Raw genomic sequence first — 21,413 nt, forward strand, 5'->3', positions numbered from 1 at the left:
TGGACTAAATACTATAAAAGCCCATTCACTGCAACAAGATACTTTTGAAATCATTGCTAGGCTCTTAAGTAAGTGAGAGAAATCTCTCAGGGCCAAAAAAGAGAGAAAAGAAGGTATGCTGAAGCCTACATGTTCCAGGAAGGAAGCAAACACAAAAACAGAAATCCAGGGTTGTCTTGGGTCTAACAAAAAGTAGGGGAGCTAACCTTGAGATTCCCATATTAAGCCAGGTCTCTAGCACTCCAAAACCAATTATAGATCCTATATGGAAGAAACCATGCCTCAGTTTAGGCTCTCAGGATTCAGACAAAGTTCAGTAAACCATGAGCTTATAATAATAATTTAAAAAATCACCCAAAACACAAGGAAGTGAGCCACTAAGAATGAGGTTCAAGCAAAATCAACAAATTTAAATGGCCAAGAACTTCAACTATAATTATCAAATACAGAATATACTATGTATCTGTGGGAAACATTTAAAGAAATAGAAGATTACATACAAAAATTAGCAAGCAGAAAAATAAAAGTGAACAGGAAACACCACCTTAACCTTAACTAATCATAACCATAATCAAACTAACATCATGAGCTTCCTGCTGTGATGTACTAAGAAAGATACATGTTCACTTATGCAGCGCCTCAGCCAGAAACGCTTACCTTGAATTTAACCATAAAAATACAATCAGGCAAATTCAAATTGAGAGACAATCTGCAAAATAAGTGAGAAAAGTCAGTGTCATTTAAAAAAAGGGGAAGGAGGAATTTAGGGAACTGTTCTAGATGAAAAGAGACTAAAGAAACAACTAAATATAATGCTTAATCCTTTAGGTTTAAATTTTTTCAAATAAAAACTAATGATAGGAGATTTAAAAAAAAATCAAATAAATAGAGAGTTTAGAACTGAAAACTATATTCATTAAAGCTATAACTTCAGCGAATACACTAAACAGTAGCTTAGACACAACAGAAGAGAGAATTAGTGAATTGGACAATGTATCTCAAGAAATCAACCAGAAAGCAGCACATGAATAGAAGGAGATGGAAAGAAGGAAAGAGTAGCTTATAGACGTAGAGGATAGAATGAGAAGGTCTGGTATATGTTTAATTGAAGTCTCAGAAGGAGAGAATAGAGAAAATTAAGTTTGAGTATTATTAGAAGAGATAATGGTTGAGATAATGGCTGAGGTACTGAGAAAATTAGATTTATTAGCAAATTACATTTAGAACGGGGTCTGGCACCAAATGCATGGTTTATAAGGGCTAGCTTTATTTTTTCCAAAGTGGATGAAAGGCATAAATCTACAGATACATGGAGCCCGAGATAAAGAAATCAGGATAAATTTAAAATAATCCACACTTACCTAGGCACAATGATGTGAAAATGTAGGATACCAAAGACAGATATTAAAATGGATAAAGAGAAAAAATAATTCACTTAAGAAAGGAACTAAATTTTTACTAACAGCCCTCTTAACAGCAATAATGGATGTTAGAAGACAGTGGAATAATAATTTCAAAAGGCTGAAAAAAAAAAACCCCTTCAAGCTAGAACAGTATACCCAGAAAAACTATATTTCAAGAGCAGGTGCACAATAAAGAAACATTCAGTTTAAAAAAAAGATTTAACTATCTACAAACAAAATTCTAGCAAATATGCTTGAAGGGAAAAAAAATAGATAAACCTAGGAGGACAATCTGAAATAGTCAAGAAGAAATGGTGAATGCAAAATATTATAAACATGTAGGTAAAACAAATAAACATTGTCAGTATAAAATAATATGGATTTTTTTCAAAGATAGAACTAAAATACCAGACTAAAATGGACATACGTCGGGAGTTGAATGATTAGAAATGAAGTGTTCCAGGGTCCTTATGTTGTCTAAAAGGACTCTAAAATACTGATTAAGTTTAGACTTTGTTAGGGTATTAAAAATTACCTATTTAAAATTTAAGTGTAATTATGAAAAGAATAGAAAAAAATATATAACTTCAAATCAGCTAGGGAAAACAAAGGGAGAAAAAATAAGAAAAAATAATCAACCAAACAAAACCCCCCACTGAATTCTAAATAGAAATTTAAAAGCATTTTTAAAAAGATAAAAAGCACAAAGAAAGATGGTAGAAACAAATCGAAATATCTCAATAATAGTAGTGAAAGTTAACAAACAACAATACCCAATTATATGCTATTTAGCAGGCACATATAAAACATAAATAAATAAAAGGTTTAAAGTAAAAAAAAAATTGGCAAGTATATACTAGTAAAATAAAGCTAGGGTAATTATATTAAAAGCAGATACCTTTAATACTTGCTTTAATACCAAAACCATGATTAGCAATAAACAGGGTCACTACATAATTTTAAAATGATCAACTCACCAAGATGATATGACAGTTTTAAATGTTGTATGTACTAACTGTAACAGGCTCAAAATATATAAAACAAAAAAATGATAAAACTTCAGGGAGAAATTTCTACTATCATGGCAGGAGGTTTTAGTACATCTCTCAATGAGAGTCAAACAAAACATTACTATAAATTTGAACATTGCACTTAATAAGTTTAATTTAATGGACATGCACCCCCAAATTAGAGAATGTATATTTTTTTCAAGTTTACATGATGATTTACAAAAATTGACCATATTAGTTCATAAAGTAAATCCCAGAGAAGCCGTATTATACAGGCCACATTCTATACTACAATGTAATTAACTTAGAAATCAGTACCCAATATGTATTTTTTAAAACTATGCATTTGGAAAGTAAAAATATACATTTCTCATGGATCAAAAAAAAAAATCAAATTGATATTTTTAAAAATACTTGGAAATTTAAAATGTACTAAATATGAAAAAGAAAACCACAGATCAAAACTCATGAGATGCAGTGAAAATGGTGCTTAGAGGTATCGCCTTAAATACTGTTATTAGAAAAGAAGAAAGGCTTAAAATTAATGAGCTAAGTGTCTAACTTCATTTAGAAAATGAAAAACAAAATAAACCTAAAGAAAGATAATAAATATATGAGCAGTTATAAATAAAATAGAGAATAAAGATAAAACAGAGAGGATCAAGCAAGCCAAATGTTGGTTCACTGGAAAAGTTAATAAAAGACTAAAGGCAATCCTCTTAAATTGGTTTTTTAAGGTAAGAGAGAAGAAATAAATTAGGAATGAAAAGGGCAGACACAACCACAGATAAACAAAGATTCAAAAAGATAAAAGAATATAATGAACATTTAATCCAATTAATTTTAAAATTTGGCAATCTAAGGGTGACTTAACAATCATCATATTAACAAACTAAAAGGGAAAACCATATGGGCTTTTCAATAGAAGAAGAAAATATCATTTGACAAAATTCAACACTCATTTAGGATAAAAACTCTTAGCAAAAAAAGAACTTTTTATTTTGCCTTCTTGAAGCTTAATTTTTTTTTATTATATAAGTTTTGGTGTACAGCATTATAATTTGACATCTATATACACTATAGAGTTGTTACCACCACAAGTCTAGTTACCAGCCATCACCATACAGTTGATCCCCTTCACCCATTTCACCCACCCCCTAACCCCTTCCTCTCAGGAAATGCTACTCTGATCTCTGTATCTATGACCTTGTTTTTGTTTTATTTTGTTTGTTCTTTTTTTTTTTTTTAATTCCACATATGAGTGAAATCATATGGTATTTATCCTTCTCTGTGTGACTTATTTCACTTAGCATAATACCTTCAAGGTCTATCCATGTTGTCACAAACAGCAGGATTTCATATTCAAGTAATATTCCATTGTGTATATATACCACATTTTCTTTATGCGTTCATCTATTAGTGGACACTTAGGTTGTTTCCATATCTTGTCTATTGTAAATAATGTGGCAATGAACATAAGGCTGTATATATCTTTTCAAATTGGTGTTTTTGTGTTCTTAGGATAAACACCCAGAAGTAAAATTGCTGGGTCAGAACTTTCTTAATTTGAAGGATATCTTCCAAAACCCTGTAGCAAACACCATTGTTTAATGGTAAAATATTAGAAGCATTTCTTTTAAAATCTGTGAAAAAAGAGGATGCGTGCCATCACCTCTTCTATTCAATATTGCACAGGAGACCCTACCCAGTACAGTAAGACAAGTATAAAATGGCACAAGGTTTGGAAAGGAAGAAACAAACTTTTGTCATTTCCAGATGATAGAATTAACCACATGCAAACCCAAAGGAATGTACAGATAATTTTTAAAAATAATAAGAGCCTATATCATATAATTGGAAATAAGATCAAAGTAGAAAAATCAATTGCATTTCCATATCTCAGCATTGGTTTCTAAAAAATGAGATAACAAAGAAGATATTGCTTACATTAGCATAAAGACATGAGGTGCCTAGGAATAAATCTAACAAAAAAAATGTGCACAACCTTTATGGAGCCAACTTTAATACTTTACTGAAAGCCACCAAAACACCCAAACATGAGACTCCCCTTGTGGTCCAGTGGTTGGGACTCCACACTTCCACTGCAGGGGGCGTGGGTTCGATCCCTGGTCAGGGAACTAAGGTCCAGCATGCTGCATGGCGTGACCAAAACGTTAAAAAACAAACAAACAAACAAACAAAAACCCAAACATAATCTTACATATATGAAAACTTGATATAAGCCAGCAGTATCACTGCAGTTCACAGGAAGTAAGTGATTCTGGGACAACTGGTTTTCCATATAGGAAAAAAATGAAATTGAACCTTATCTTTAACCATATAATTTGGAAAATATATTTGCAACAAATGTAATCAATGTCATAAAAATTAAAGACTTTAATATGAAAATGACACTTGAAAAGTTAGGAATCTTTTTGACCTCAATTTGGTAGTCTATAGACACCATAAAGGAAAGGAAAAGATAAGCCACTAATTTGGAAAATACATTTGCAACAAATATAACCAAAAAAGAAAAGCCACTAATTTGGAAAATATATTTGTAACAAATATAACAAGTTTTCAGTATTCCAGAATATGTAAAGAACTCTTAAAGATCAGTAAGAGACAGGCAAATAACTCCATATAAAAATAGACAAATGGCATAAATATACATTTCACAGAAGAATACTCATTAGTGATTAGGAAAATGCAAATTAAGACTACAGTGAGAAACTATTTTAAACTATTAAATTACCAAAACTTATAAAATCTAATACTAAGTATTTGGCAAGGGCGAGGAACAAAGGGAGCTCTTATTCAACGTTAGTGGGAGTGTAAACAGCCACAACTCTTTGGAAAACAATTTGGCTTTATGCTGTAAAGCTGAACATTCGCATACCCTACTACTCAAGAATTTCATTCCTAAGTATATATTCCAGAGAAACTCTTGCCCACATGGATCAGAAGACATATACAAGAATGTTCATAGCAGCATCATTCATAGTAGCAAACCGCTAAGAACAACCTAGAGATCCATTAACAGGAAAATGGATAAATTGTAGAACAGTTAACTGTGGCACATACAACTGAATATTACGTATACAGCAGTGAAAATGAATGAGCAGCATAGAGGCATTTTAGAAACATATAGAAAGAATTTAAAACGAGCAAGTTGCAGAGACCACATATAGTATGATATCATTTCAATAAAATTCAAAAGCAAGAGAAACTTTATGATGAATAGATGTGTAGCTAAAAGCAAAACAAAACAAAAAGCCGTTTAATAAAGGAAGGACTAGAATTTTTGTTTTTCAGCTGCAGCCTCTGACTCCCAGAATGGGGTCATGAGCTACCTTCCAGCATCCTGGCTTTGCCAAGACTGAATCAGGCCAGACCCCCAGTGCAGCTTTCTAGATTATCACCATCACGTGTAAGGAGCCTGCGGGAAGTCAATGTACCCAGAGCACTGGGTACAGAAGGCCTGGCTACAGACTTAAATGAAATAGGCCTGTGGATGAGCACAGGAGCTAAGAGCCGACCAGAGACCAGAGAACAAGAGGCAGGGGCTGAAACCCAGCCAATCTGAGGGAGATGCTTGCACACGGCTACTGAGGATTCTGGCTGTAATCACTCTACTGCCGGCTCATGCTCCAGAACATCACTGAGGGTGTTGAGGGCGTTGAGAGAATTGCAGCAAAAGCCAAATTAGGACTTCTCACAGATTCTAAGGGGGCAGGAAATCATGTCTAAAGAATTAGATAGTTCTGAACCAGAGAGCAAAACAAGACCCAACATGGAAAAACCACACACCAATACACAGAGAAGCATTCAGCGTTACCGACAAAAGGAAATGGTTAAAAAGCCACGACTTTAAAGAACAGATTGTTCATTTAGTCTGTTATTCTCCATTGAGAAAAAAGTTATGGACCATTAAGTGCCAGTCCCTCTAATGTAAGCAGGGACTAAGTGCTGTCAGGCTAGGTGATTTGAACTTGATTATGGGGGGTTATAGAAGAATTTCAGTAGGGAGTGACAAAGTTTGCTTTGCTTTTTTGAGAGCTCACTTAGGGACAAGTGGGTTGATTTATATGACTCCATTAATAACAAGTTGTTTTGTGTTGAGTTTTGACTACTTTATTTCACTTAAGCAAGTGGAATCCTTGCATTTTGTCTAGGAAAGAGCATGATGTGAGGGCCCAGGAGCAAAGGAAGAACCAGTCGACTGTGGTCACAAGCAGGGGTGGCAGTGAGGGTTAGGTAACTGGGCTATTCTATTCACAGCCAGAGGCTGCTCGCCTTCCGGCCATGCCATTCTAGCTGCATCCTGGTTCCCAGATGTAGCAGTCACATCCCTGCCCTGGAAGGGCTTGCAGTTCACCAGCAGCCATGGGACCAGCTGGAGACATGGTTGAGTACACAGTCTGTATAGGCACAGAGTCTCTAGTCTTCTTCCCAAGCAAGTGCTGACGATCCAGCCAGCCATATGACCCTTCCGTTTACATGGAGACAAAAAATATATATAATTATTTAAGAGCTTTTATTAATCTCAAGTGAAGTTACCAGATAAAGTTAAGCCATATGTAATCAAGTCAGGGATTACACTCTAGTTGAGGTTTAAAGATATACAGCAAATACTCCACATGGAACTATAGAACTAGACACTGGAAGAAACAACAGCGTGGTAATGACAATGGTACAGTTTACTGAATGTTTACTATGTACCAGGCACCATGCTCAGCATTTTGCATGCATCATCTCATTTAATCTTCATAACTGATTTCGGAGGCAGAGACTATGATCACTCCCATTTTTCAAGAGAGGAGACTGAGGCAGAGAGATGTGAGGTTACTTGATCAAGGTCACACAGTTGTAAGTGGGAGAGAAGGTCTGATCGATCTCAAAGCCCATGCCCTCTGCCACTACACTCTACTGCATCTACGGTGAGGGGCAATGCTGCTTGAGACTTCATTAGGACCTGCAAGGAAGCTCTCTGGTGGGTAGCAGTGAGGTGATGGAAATCTCAGTACATTGCTGAGGTTGAGAGCAAGGCAAGCCTGGGCTAGGCACAATCTGCCTGCACCCAATGCTTTGGGAAAGCAGATTCCGTAGAAATCTGCACTTGATTCCATGTTCAAAGATCCCCAAAAGTGATTTTGACTACTGAGGAAAGGAAGAGTCTAAAAAATAAACTGTAGGCTATAAAGTTGAAAATTATTCCACTCAAAAAAGTAAATTAAATTGATTGATTCAGTTCAACCTGTGTTTGTTGAGTACAGCATCAGTACAAATCAATGAGGCTGCACAGGGAACTCTCTGAGGGACCAGATTTTAGAAGGACACACAAGAAAGATTGAAGAAGGGACATGGAAGGCAGGAGAAAAGTCTGGCTTGAACCTGTAGGTATAATGTAGCAAAGAGGCTGAATCTGAAAGGCAACAACAAAAAATACTCTAAAGACAGCAAAACAGTGCTGTTTCTTTTGGATTAAAAACAGGGCAAGGATAGACCCAGCACTGAAGCAGATGGTATAATGTTACATGACTGGGGAGAGGCAGGGTTTTCTACTCTCCGCTTTTGTTTTCTTAACCAAGGAAAATGGTCCTCAATCTAGAAATGTTAAGCAAATATCTAGATGAGGAAATTGAATCTGAATAGGTGAGAAAAATGGGAGAGCAATGAATTCAGGTTTCTAAGCCCGGGTGAAAGATGATACGTACATACAGAGAGTGGTGTCTTTGATGTGGCATTACGAAATCAGAATTTGTTGATTGACTGAGTTAACCCCCTGGTGTTGAAATAAGTTGCAGATATATACCTCAGTCTTTGAAGACTCAGGAAGAATTCCAGGACCAAAAAACTAGAGATGAGTACATTTTCTACTTTTCACATGAGAAAGAAACATGAGTTCTGATCCTTGTCAAAATTCTAGAAAGGATGGTTAAAGAAATTGTGAATATTGAGAAAGAAATTTAGAGATTACTAAGGAATCACTGGTGTTTACTTAGAAGCTTTGGAAAACAAATGTCATTTCCTTTTCTGGGTGGTGTTGTGAGGTTTGTCATGCCAATGGACAAAGCAGGCTTTGTGAAGCTTGGTTTCAGGAAATTATTTTGTTATTAAAGTTTCTTATGAGAGCCTAGTGGACAAGATACAGAAATGTGGACTGGTTGGTACCGGTTGGGTGCCATGCATTTAAAGTTTATAGAATAGTCTCACCCAAAGGTCTCTAATGGGCTAGATGGCTCTGTTCTTGGTCTAGTCCTATCTGATGTTTTATTTTTCAATATAGCGTAAAGGTACAGGATGCCCTTTTTTATCGATTCCACAGAAATCCCAAATCTAGGAGAAATGTGTCAGATGGAGAAAATAGCCCAAAGATTTCCCCTTGATGGAACAAAACAAACAAGATGATAATTAACAAGACACAAATAAAGTCTTGAATTAGGTCTAGAAAAAGATCAGTTGCACAAGTAGAACATAAAGTCATCAGACTTCACCACCCCTGATGTGGAAAGACCAGATTCGATTGCAAGTTAGGAAGAGCCAGGTGAAGACACTGCTGCTAAAAGGACTTCTGCAATCCCAGGGCACAGGGTGAAGGTGAAAGGGTGTCTCTCCGCTCTGGGTTGTTTGATTCCGGACTCTCCTTAAGATGTGTCCTGGGAAATTAGAGGGCAAACAGAGGTGAATAGCTCTTTTATGACAAAATGATAAATGACCTGGAGGTACTGACTCTGAAATAAGAACACTTCAGTGTATCATGAGACCTGCCTTCAAATATCTGAATGTCTTTCATGAAAATATAGAGTTACCGTTCTCTATTTTCCTTGAGAGGACACAACTGGACTCATTGGCTTGCAGCCAACCCATCAAAGAGCAATAGAAGGAAGTTTTCAATACTTAAGAGTACACAGCCCTGCAGTGGGCTTCTTGGACAGCAGGGAATTCTACCATCCTTGGAGAATTATAGTAGAATCTGGGGTGGGAGGGAGGTAGAGGGAATTCCTATGTGCCTCCATGGCTGGGAGAGATGACCCCTAAGTGTTCTCCCATCATGTATATGATTTGAATAATGACCGTTACCATTTATTGAGCTTATACTAAGTGGCAGGGCTGGGCTAAGGTCTTTGTGTGCATGATCCCACTGCATCTTTATAACAAATGAGGAGACTGAGGCTCAGGGAGGCTATTAAGAGCTTAAACCCACACAGTGATGAGTCAAAGAATGGAAGTTTGATCCCAAGCCTGAGTTTAAAGTATACGCTCTTAATTTCTATGTTATATATGATCTCCAGTCTATATACTTCATTCTTTCATTCAGCAACTATGCCCTGGAATGCCTTGTTCTTCACCTCCTCCTGCCTCTCACTCATCCACTTAAGCTGAGCTCACCTACTGCCTCCTCTCTGAGGTTTCCCCACTTCCTCCACACAAGATGAATTGCTTCCCTCCTGTGTTGCATGGCAGGGGGCACATTGTATCCTATTTGCCTGTGCAGTGTTGGTTTTCCTACTGGACTGCAAGCTCCCAGTTTCCTGAACAGCTGGAACCAGTACTTATTCATCCCTGTCCCTCAGCACCACAAACAATGCTCAGAAGATGTTGGTACTCAACAGGTTTATAAGTTAGTCCATTCATCCATCCATTCATTCATTCAAGAAACCTAAGAAAGAATAACATCTTATTTATTTCTTTTTTTTATTGGAGTATAATTGCTTTACAATGTTGTGTTAGTTTCTGCTGTACAATGAAGTGAATCAGCTATATGTATACATATATCCCCTCCCTCTTGGACCTCCCTCCCACCCCCCACCCCCATCCCACCCATCTAGATCATCACAGAGCACCAAGCTGAGCTTCCTGTGCTTTATAGCTTATTCCTGCTAGCTATCTATAAGGAGGCAAGAACTTACAATGGAGAAAAGGCAGCCTCTTTAATAAGTGGTGCTGGGAAAACTGGATGGCTACATGTAAAAGAATGAAATTAGAACACTTCCTAACACCATACACAAAAATAGACTCAAAATGGATTAAAGACCTAAATGTAAGACCGGACACTATAAAACTCTTAGAGGAAAACATAGGAAAAACACTCTTTGACATAAACCACAGCAAGACCTTTTTTGACCCACCTCGTAGAAAAATGAAAATAAAAACAAAAATGAACAAATGGGACCTAATGAAACTTAAAAGCTTTTGCACAGCAAAGGAAACCATAAACAAGATGAAAAGACAACCTTCAGAATGGGAGAAAATATTTGCAAATGAAGCAACGGACAAAGGACTAATCTCCAAAATATACAAATGGCTCATGGAGTTCAACATTAAAAAAACAAACAACCCAATTTAAAAATGGGCAGAAGACCTAAATAGACATTTCACCAAAGAAGACATACAGATGGCCAAGAGGCACATGAAAAGATGCTCAACATCACTAATTATTAGAGAAATGCAAATCAAAACTACAATGAGGTATCACCTCACACCAGTCAGAATGGCCATCATCAAAAAATCTACACACAATAAATGCTGGAGAGGGTATGGAGAGAAGGGAACCTTTTTGCACTGTTGGTGGGAGTGTAGATTGATACAGCCACCGTGGAGAACAGTATGGAGGTTCCTTAAAAAACTAAAAATAGAACTACCATATGACCCAACAATCCCACTACTGGGCATATACCCTGAGAAAACCATAATTCAAAAGGATACACGTGCCCCAGTGTTCATTGCAGCACTATTTACAGTAGCCGGGACATGGAAACAACCTGAATGTCCAACAACAGATGAATGGATGAAGAAGATGTGGTAAATATATACAATGGAATGTTACTCAGCCATAAAAAAGAATGAAATTGGGTCATTTGTAGAGATGTGGATGGACCTAGAGTCTGTCATACAGAGTTAAGTAAGCCAGAAAGAGAAAAACAAATATCGTATATTAATGCATATATGTGGAATTTAGAAAAATGGTACAGATGAACCTATTTGCATGACAGGACTAGAGACGTAGATGGTAGAGAATGGACATGTGGACACAGAGGGGGAAGGGGAGGGTGGGACGAACTGGGAGATCAGGTTGGACATATATACACTACCATTCGTAAAATAGATAGCTAGTGGGAACAAGCTATAAAGCACAGGAAGCTCAACTTGGTGCTCTGTAACATCTTATTTATTTCTCTCCCCCTTTTAATCCTTCCTGCATGAAACTCCAGGTATCATTCTCCTACTCAACCACCTTCAGTGTCCCTTTGTATCTACAGCATTAAGTACAAGAGCCTTAGCATGGCTAAGGGGCCTCTATTATATGTAGATTTTCATACACTCCAAGGTCTCATCGTCCTCCCCTCCGTGTCCCCTTAGCCCTTCCCGATCTCTGTCTCCACCATCTTCTATCCTATCCCCTAGTCTTTGCTCATATTGTTCCCTCTTCTTGGAATATCCTCTCCCACCCTCATTATTTCCTCTCAAAGTATTATCCATTCTTCAACGTCCCAGTTCAGACATCACCTCCTCCCAGGAAGCCCACCCTCACACCCTGACCAGGAAAAGCCTCCCTTCTCTGTATTCCCAGTCCTTTTTTGATACTTTGTTGTGGTGACAGTTTTCTAATATTCTACTTTATTTTAGCTTTTTGGTCCATCTGATCCAAAAGATTATCTAACAAAACCCTTTTCAGCAGGCACTATGCCTTACTATCTCCAAAATTCTTGTGATATGTAGCATTATCTATCACTGTATCCCCAGTACCTAAGGCAATACCTGACACCTATTCCATAAATAGGTGTTATTGAATGAGTGAATGAATGGATGAATGAATTCATCAGAAGTTCTGCATTGTAGCATCAGTTTGCACATTAACTAAATATATAATTTGGGACGTTTCATATCAATTGCTCTGGACCCCAGTTTCCATATCAATAAAAGGGTGTTCAAGGAGACAGGGAGAAAGGGTACTCATTTTTATGGATGACTTTGCTGTGTGCAAGGCAATGTGCTAGGGATGTTATTTACCTTACAGGCCTAAGGGAGGGAGGGAGGGATGAGGATGGGGGAGGGGTATACAAGCAGTGAGGAGTATGGGCTTAGGATAAGGCTTCCTTGAACTCAAGCCCTAGCTCTGCTACTTACTAAATGTGAGCTTGGGCAAGTTATTCTAATCTTTTAAACCTCTGTTTCTTCAGCCATCAAGTGGTGATAATAAGAGAACCTACTGGCGAGTTTGTTGTGAGGACTCAATGAGGTATTGAATATAAGGTACTTAGCCCATCGACTGGCACGTAACCCTGAATTATAAACAGCAGCTCATTATTATTATTCTATTACTTGTGTGTCTTCTTGTTCAGTTTACCCCATGAAGAAGCAGAGGTTCTGAGAGGTTAAACTACTTGCCCAAGGTCACATCTTCTGTCTGCCCTGTTTTCCTCTCCACCTACGGGACCCTTCAGGATAAATCCTTCGAGAATGGCCATGAGCTTTGCAACACAGCCTGTGTTCCCATTTCAGGGTGAAATACTAGAAAGCCGCCCCACGTTGCTGCTTCTCAAACATGCCCAGATTTTAGCATTTTATTATCTAAACATTTAGCATCTAACACTGAATATCTAAAAGCAGGGTCAATTTTCTCATGGTTATTCTTCTATTTAATAAAGGAAGAAAGGTCATAATCTAAGTTATAAGAGTGAACGGATATAACTTTTTCCCTACGAGATTCAAAGCTAATACCTTTTTCTCCCCCATCATTTGGCTTTGTGCAAAAAATCAAAATGCCAATTACTGCTCCTCTGTGACTAAATGAAGTGTGAGCTTCCCTGCCCCATAAAGGGAGCCACACCCCACCTGGACACTCAGTAGGCATTTGATTCAGAAGAAGAGAAGGAGAATAGTAACCATCAGGGTTACTAGGGTTTTCTTCGATGGAGGATGTGATGCACAAATGTATAGAAGTTTTCTTTTTTTTAATAAATTTATTTATTTTATTATTTTATTTTATTTATATATTGTTTCTGGCTACATTGGGTCTTCGTTGCTGCACACGGACTTTCTCTAGTTGTGGTGAGCGGGGGCTATTCTTCGTTGCGGTGAGCGGGTTTCTCATTGTGGTGGCTTCTCTTGTTGCGGAGCACGGGCTCTAGGCGCACGGCCTTCAGTAGTTGTGGCACGTGGGCTCAGTAGTGGTGGCTCGTGGGCTCTAGAGCACAGGCTCAGTAGTTGTGGCTCACGGGCTTAGCTGCTCTGCGGCATGTGGGATCTTCCCGGACCAGAGATCAAACCCGTGTCCCCTGCACTGGCAGGCAGATTCTCAACCACTGCACCACCAGGAAAGCCCTGTATAGAAGTTTTATGGAGGACATACAAATAGGCAGGAGAGGGATCATTAGTGGTAGGCCATTGTCAAGGGTATATGGCCCATGGAGCTGAAGTATTCATGCCCTAAATGTCCAGGAGGACCTCCCCCAGAGCATGCACAGGTAGGTTTTATTTGTCACGCCCATGATCTCGAGGCATCAACAGACCGTCAGGGGGCTGCGCCTGCAGAGCCCTTTTTGCTACAAACATGGCCCCCTAAAGTAGCTCCAAAGCAGTTTGATCATGGGAAGAGAAATGCCAATCTAACCCATTTGCCGTTGATTTCTTAAGCAGATTCAGGCACACAGGATGAAGCACAGCTTTTGCAGGAATGGTTTAAGCTGGTTCTGGAGAAGAATAAATTAATGCGATATGAGTCGGAGTTACTGATCATGTAAGTAAGGCAACACAGATAACAGTGAGGCCTAAAAGCAAAGGGGCGGGAGTGGGGTGGCCCACCCTCCTAGGTTGAAGTCTCAGGATTTTTTATTCTTGTGCATACAGAATTGTGATTGAGACAAATTGACATTTGATGTCTTGCATATCATGCTGGCATTAGTGCAGAGAATCTTCAATTGTCTGTTCTCTGCTGTGGAGTCCTATGGCTAAAATGATTTCAGGTAATGGGTCTGGAGCTGGAGGGCATTTGGATAAGACACTTTCAATCCATCCCTGTCCCCCACACCAGGGGGGACCCACTTGCAGTCACACATCTGCAATGGGGAAGCATGTGTCTGGCTTCTGTGTGTGAATCATGGAAAGGGCTTGCTGAAATCGCCTGACCACTTCCTTGTGGCTTTAATGGATTGAAGGTGGAGATCGGTCTGGCTGTCCTCTGAATGAGAGGTTGCAGTCTGGCTGGGAGATCGGAAAGTAGAGATGGATCTTACTCTGAAAATGTTGAAGGTCGTTCTACCTGTCACCATTCTGGAGGGAAAGGAAGTAACATTTAATATAAACTGACTAAGCACCACAAGTTGTACTGGGTGCTTTCACTTATGCTGTCTTATTTCATTTTCACCCCAACCCTGAGAGTTAATTTTGGGCGTCTTTGAAGGGGTCTAATAAAATTCTTTTCTCTGCCTGGGTTCTGAGCCGGGTGAGAAATAAGACAATTGGGTCAATAGTTGACCCAGAATATCAAAATATAGTGTTTATTACTGATTATGGCTAGCTCGGCTAAATATGAGAGCCCAGGTGGGCTTGCTAACTATATTCATTTCCTACGGCTGGACTAATATATTATCACAAACAGGGTGGCTTACAATAAGAGAGATGTATTCTCTCTCAGTTCTGGAAGACAGTCTGCAATCGAGGTGTTAGGAAGGCCATGCTCCCTTCACGGCCTCTGGGGGAGAATTCTTCCTTGCCTCTTCCAGCTTCACGTGCCTCCAGGCATCCCTTGGCTTGTGACTGCATCACTCCAATCTCTCCCTCTGTCTTCATGCAGCCTTCTCTGTGTGTCCATGTCTTCTCTTCTGTGTCTTGTAAGGACACTTGTCACTGGGTTTAGAGCCCACTGGCATAATCCAGAATATTCTTATCTCAAGGTTCTTAACTTAATTACATCCACAAAGACCCTTTTTCAAATAAGGTCACATTCAAAGGTTCCAGGGGTTAGGATGTGGACATATCTTTTGGGAGTTCACCATGCAACCTACTATACTACCCAACCCCAGAATTAGACACACTCAGTTACCTAGTCACAAAAGGTAGTGAATCACTTGCTTCTTAGGGGTAAGGCTTTTACCCTAGACCAGTGGGTCTCACCTGGGGACAATTTCCATCTCACTTCCTCCTTCCAGGGATATTTGGCAATGTCTGAAGACATTTTTGTCTATAGCAACTGGGAGGTGCTAGTGATATCTAGTGCGGAGAGGCCAAGGGTGCTACTGAACATTCTACAATGCACAGGGCACCCCACTTCCTTCACCAACAAAGAATTACCCAGCCCAAAATGTCAATAGTGTCAAGATTGAGAAATCTTGCCCTAGACCCATAGCAAGGCTCAGAGTAACAGAGAACACATGTTTGCTGCAGGCAGGCTGATCCCCAGGGAGAAAGGGTGTGAGCTGAGTTCCCCTAGTCTGTTCTTCCCAAATTTACCTCCCCTGGGGTGAGAGTGAGTATAAGCGTGAAAGTGGAGAGAAGAAGCCAGGAATTATACTCCTTGAGCTCCACTGACATGAAGGAAATGCCAGGAATGGGGAAGAAGGGCTCATCTGTAGCAATTACTTTTATTATTACTATTTTTTTAAATTGATGTACATGCTGAGACTCAAAACAACTAAGTAATTTGTCCATCTCCGCCTGACTACAAAGCCCTTTTTATACAACCGTATCGTCTGCCTTTGGTCCAGGTCTGAATTGTAAAGTTCATTAACAAAAAAGTATCAAGCGCATTCCATGTGCTAGGAAATGTGCTGGGTACTGTGGAAGTAGAGATGAATCAGGCCATAGTCCCTATCTTCGAAGATCTCATGGTTTCAGGGGAGACAGACACGCAAGCACACAGCATGAGAGGAATGAGAAAACATAGCAAGCGCTCCACGGAGGTTTGTAGGAGGAACAGCCAGTGCACAGGCCCTCCCGGCGAAGGGCAGGTGTGTAGTGACCGCTCAGTGACTGTGGCTTCCCTCGTTGGTACACTGTCGGAGGGAACTTTCTCCTCCAACCGAGGCCAAGGAGGAGAACTCGGACGTGTGAGCTAGACAAAGGCAGGTGGGAGCTCTGGTAAAGGATAGGTTTTAGTTTGGAGAACGACCTGGCTGAACCAGGAGAAACGTCTTACACGGGTGTGTCATTTGGGGTCCCTTGGGAAAGCAGATGCCAAGACAGAATTAGAAGTATGAGAGATGTACTGGGAGAAAGGAGAAAGGGAGTGGGAGTGAGAGGGAAGTCTTCAGACCCCATACAGTCCTGACACCTGTAAAAGGAGAGGGGAGGGAATGAGGATGGGCAGGAGGAGCCACAGACTGCAGTGCAGCCCTGAGAAGCTCTGAGCCGGGCGAAGGGAGCCCCAGAGCAAAGACTGCCCATCCGAGGGGTCCGACGCGGGGCGGAAATGGCCCAGCTCCAGCACCGCCACTGTGCTCGCTCACTGGCTGGAGCTGCTCAGGGACAGTGTGGCCTCGGCACGACAGTGAAGCGGATTCTGCTACAGCAGTCAGCTCACTACACGCTGCACTCCTTCCAGAGTTCTCTCTTAAAGGAAGATCTGAGAGGTGCGTTTCCATTGGCTACCCGAGTGGGCCAAGGGAAGCTGAGTGTCAATAACAAAAGGGAGAGTATTGAACAAAGCGTGGACCTTGGCCCACGTAATAGCAGAAGTAGTAAAAATAACGACAGGGACAACAGGGTGTAGTAAAGTGACCCAAAGCTCTAGCAGATACACATGCAGCCTGCAGGTGCGGCTGGAAGGGAAGGCCCCCCTCCACGTCAAACCCAGGGACCTAGACTCAGCCCTCACCCTCTTCAGTGTCTCTGTAGCACTGGACACCCTTGATCTCTCTCTCTTCTCTCCTAAAACTTTCCTCTCTTGGCTTCTGTGATGCTGCGTTTCTTGTTTACCCTTCCAGCCTTTTGCTTGCTTCTTCCCTGGCTCTACCTCTTTGGTTTGGCTTCTAAATGTAGGTGTTCCCAAGGTCCTGTCTTCAAACCTTTTTGTCCTCTGTAGCAGGGGTCCCCAACCCCCCGGGCTGTGGACCGGTACTGGTCCGTGGCCTGTTAGGAACCGGGCTGCACTGCAGGCAGGAGGTGAGCGGTGGGCGAGCGAGCGAAGCTTCATCTGCCGCTTCTCATCGCTCCCCATCACTCACATTACCGCCTGAACCTTCCCCCCCTCCCCCGGCCCCCACTCCTGTCCGTGGAAAACTTGTCTTCCACGAAACTGGTCCCTGGTGCCAAAAAGGTTGGGGACCGCTGCTCTATAGCCTCCGTTTTAGAGATTACGTGACTTCACCTATCACCTCTGACCCCTGCCTCATCCATTTGTGGTCCTCGTTTCTCCTGAGAACGCCAGACCTGCACTCCCAAAGGTTTGCGGAACCTCCATATTACCACACGGCCCAGCGTGTGGGAAGCTTACACACATACTCTGACATACATGGGCTGTCCCCAGGCGTGGAAAGGTCATGAAGTTCTGTCTGAGCTTCACCGAAAGCTAACTTCACTTCTTGACTTTGCTGTTCTGTTGGTGGACACACTTGAGTCCCCAGCACTCCAGCTTGACTCCTCCAAAACGTCGCTGATTCTTCTTCCCACATCACTTACAACCAGATGGATAGTTGTCTGAGTATTCTGCCTCCACCCGGACAAAATGTCTCACTCCCGTTTCCTCCTTGTTTTCTTGTTTACCACAGTCAGAGATCTGGGAGTTGTTAGAGGTGATACTTGAAGTCACGTTGCCCCTAAAAGAGAGAAGAGTTTCAGATTGTCATTGCTTCTACTGTTCGAGTCATTTCTTCACGATCCAGTCCTGGGTGGCCTTCCAAAAGCTTGCTGAGGGCACATTACAACCTTCAGCTGCTCCCCATCGTCTCTTGGGTTCAGCATATCTCAGCAGCAGTAGCAGCAGCAAAACTTTCAGTTTAGAGATATTCCAAGACCCCAGTCTTAATAAGGAAAAAAGAACGCAGTCGCTATGGTCAATGGGTTTGTTAGTCACTATTTCTACACAGATCTCCAGTATTTACAAAGTTTGAACATTCTCTCATCCCCAGGGCCCGAGAACTAGAATTAGAAGATCATCAAAGCAGACTGGAGCAGAAATTAAGAGAAAAAATGCTCAAGGAGGGTGAGTATGGTGATATGTTTGGGGCCTTTGTTAAAGACATTTTCCCCCATGAAGACACTTGACCAGAACATGCTGCACATTGCAGAGTGGAGCGCTCTTCCTGCCTGGTGTCACCAGCCTGGAAGTCAGAGGGGGCACAAAGCCAGCCTTCCTCTGCCCCCACCAGAGCACAGCAAGTCCGTCTTAGCTTCATTCGCTGGGGCCGTGAGAGCAGCGTTTAGCTCCATCCCATGTGCTAATAGGAACAAAGTCATTTAGTCATGCATTCATTCACTTATCCATCCATTCATTTAACAAATATTTGTTGAGAATCTAGAGTGGGCCTGGCAGATGGAGAAGAGCAGCCCTGCCCTGTGGCCTCACTCGGGAGACTGACGCCCAGACCAGTAGTTATGACACAGTGAGATGAGGGTCATGACTTACGTGCTTTGGGAGCACAGAGGAAGGCAGGCCTGGTTCTGCCAGGCACTGGGGAACGTAAAGGAATGAAGGAAGCATCCTTCCCACCATGGGCTGGGCCAGGGCATCACACATGAGAAAATTATTTCCACCATGAAGGAGGGAGAGTTGAGATAAACTTAATCGACACCATACACTGATATATGCATTCATAGGCTCCAGCCTGCGAGGCATATTCACTCTGTTCTGTGCCTGTGTGTTTGTGGGGCCAGATCCGTGCATGGCTTTCCTACATTTAGACCTAAGTCTGAAAGAGCAAGTTAAATCATTTCTGTATACCTCATGGACTGAGCATTGCACCTACCTCTGGGTTACCTGCTTCAGAGCAAGCCCTTAGTAAATATGAGACATTATCATCATGATCATTCTTATTTAGGTATTTTATCGCCATTTTACAGATTAGAAAACTGAGTCTCTGAGAACTTAAAAAGCATGCTCAACGTAAATGATGGGTCTAACACTTGGGAACAGATCATCACAGACTCGGGGTCTCCTGTTCTTTCTTTGTAGATTGTTTCTTTACAGCAGTAGAAAACTGTTTCTAACAAAATCCTTAGAGAACTGCTCTCTACAGAATGGATAAAAGTGGCATACATCATCTTTTATTCGTCAGAAGGGGCTCAGATGGTTCCATCATTGACAAACCAAAACTGAGAGAGGAATTTCAATTTTTCTGTGTTGATAATCAAATAAGGGGCATGAATACTGAAGTGTACCTAAATTAACAAACCATACTATATAACTAATATCTCACTTATACATCTCATAAAAATTTTAATTTGCTCCATTTCAGGGTGGTAAAATACATACCACCAAAGACTCATTAGTCACTTTTGAATCTTTTTTTTTTTTTTTTTTTTAATTCTTCCTAAGGAATGATGGTCATACATCTTCTCACTCTTCTGGGGTGTACAAAAAAATATAGCTTCTTCATTTTGCCTTGTCATCTCGTGCGAAACCTTCATACCACTAGTTATCAAGAAGAAAAGGAAGGGAGGAAGGAAGGAAGGAAGGGAGGAAGGGAGGAAGGGAGGAAGGGAGGAAGGAAGGAAGGAAGGGAGGAAGGGAGGGAGGGAGGGAGGGAGGAAAGGGAACTTTTTTTATCCCTCTCTGGTAAACTTAGTCTGATGCAATAATTTAGGCTGATGCAGTCCCTCTAGGAAATGCTCAGTCTTTTGGGGATGAAATGTTCAGTCTTGCAGATTGCCACCCCTTCCATCTGCTTGATTCTTAAGGTGACCTCCAGGTAATGGCGAGAGGCAGGTTTGTGTGACTTCACAGCACTGGAAATCTGTGTGGGTTTCTCTGACTCATTGACCCCCACATAGCTATCTCCTGTCATCAGGCTGCCACTGTCTCTGCTGGCATTTGCAGCCGAGGTGTGTGGCTGGCCTGACCCATGGCCTGGCCATTCTCTCAGCGTGCCTGGAGCCTCACACCTGGCCTCGCTCAGCCTCACCTCAGCACACCCTCCGCTCAGCCCGGCCAGACAGTCTCCACTGTAGGGCCGCTCCATCCCTCATCATGGGGAGACCCGTGGCAGGCCCAGTGGCCGGCTCCCTTTGCATCTCTGGGGCAAGTGGACTTTTCTAGGCTCTACCAATGTGTGCCACACACAGCAGATCAAGATCTGGGGAGCCACACCCAGACCCCTCTTCTCTGCTCAACCGTGAAGTTCTACCTGTCCCATGTTTATACACAGGGCGCCTTTCCAGCTGGCCTCTTCCCATAGTTCCAAGCAACGGGCAGGGCAAGAGTCCCTCAGCCCCCCAGTGCTCCCATCAAATGATGTGACATTCCCTGCCTCTTTGGGGGCTTCCAAGGCCCAGAATGGAGAGACTGGAGCCCAGGGCTCTCACCTTTAGCTTCTCCTGCCTCTCTGTCCTCCCTCCCATCAAACATGAGCTGCAAAGAGAATGGTGCCTCTTTATTTCCCTTTTGTCATATGTACCTTATTCCTGACACTGTTCTCAGAGCTCAGCCTGATGCAAGAGACAGTGGTACCATCTCTGCTCTGGTATCTGGCCCACCGCCTAGTCCCAGTGTGGTAAATAGGAAGGGCTAACAGAATTTATAGAGTCTTCTCCCAAGGCAATAATCTGGTTGACAAGACTTAAAATCTGCCTTTAAAATCCTATTTTGAGTGTCAGAAAGTCATTACTACCTGTTTCTTACTCTTTTCCTTCCTTTCATAAAAATCTTGTCTCCCTGAGGCAATCGAATGTCTCAGGCCAATTAGGAAGAAGGTCATGTACTCAGGGAGAAACACAGTCACAGTCTGGAAACATCCTCCTAGTGGCCAGCCATAACCTCACTTGGCTGCCGCCTGGTCTCTATTCAAAGGGCTGCAATTTGTCATTAACTACAAATGAAAAAAGGATTCTCATCATTGAAATA

General features: G+C 41.4%; 1 protein-coding gene across 1 annotated transcript in view; it reads left to right on the top strand.

Moving 5' to 3' along the window:
- MICAL2 (microtubule associated monooxygenase, calponin and LIM domain containing 2) overlaps positions 1 to 21,413 on the top strand; it is a 218,993-nt gene that overhangs the window by 196,601 nt on the left and 979 nt on the right. The window contains exons 40-41 of the mRNA XM_059931145.1: positions 14,057 to 14,156; positions 18,484 to 18,557. Of these exons, the coding sequence (XP_059787128.1) occupies positions 14,057 to 14,156; positions 18,484 to 18,557 (174 nt within the window). The remainder of the gene's footprint in view (positions 1 to 14,056; positions 14,157 to 18,483; positions 18,558 to 21,413) is intronic.

Source organism: Balaenoptera ricei, chromosome 8 (genome assembly GCF_028023285.1).
Source record: "Balaenoptera ricei isolate mBalRic1 chromosome 8, mBalRic1.hap2, whole genome shotgun sequence".
NCBI classification, from domain to species: domain Eukaryota; kingdom Metazoa; phylum Chordata; class Mammalia; order Artiodactyla; family Balaenopteridae; genus Balaenoptera; species Balaenoptera ricei.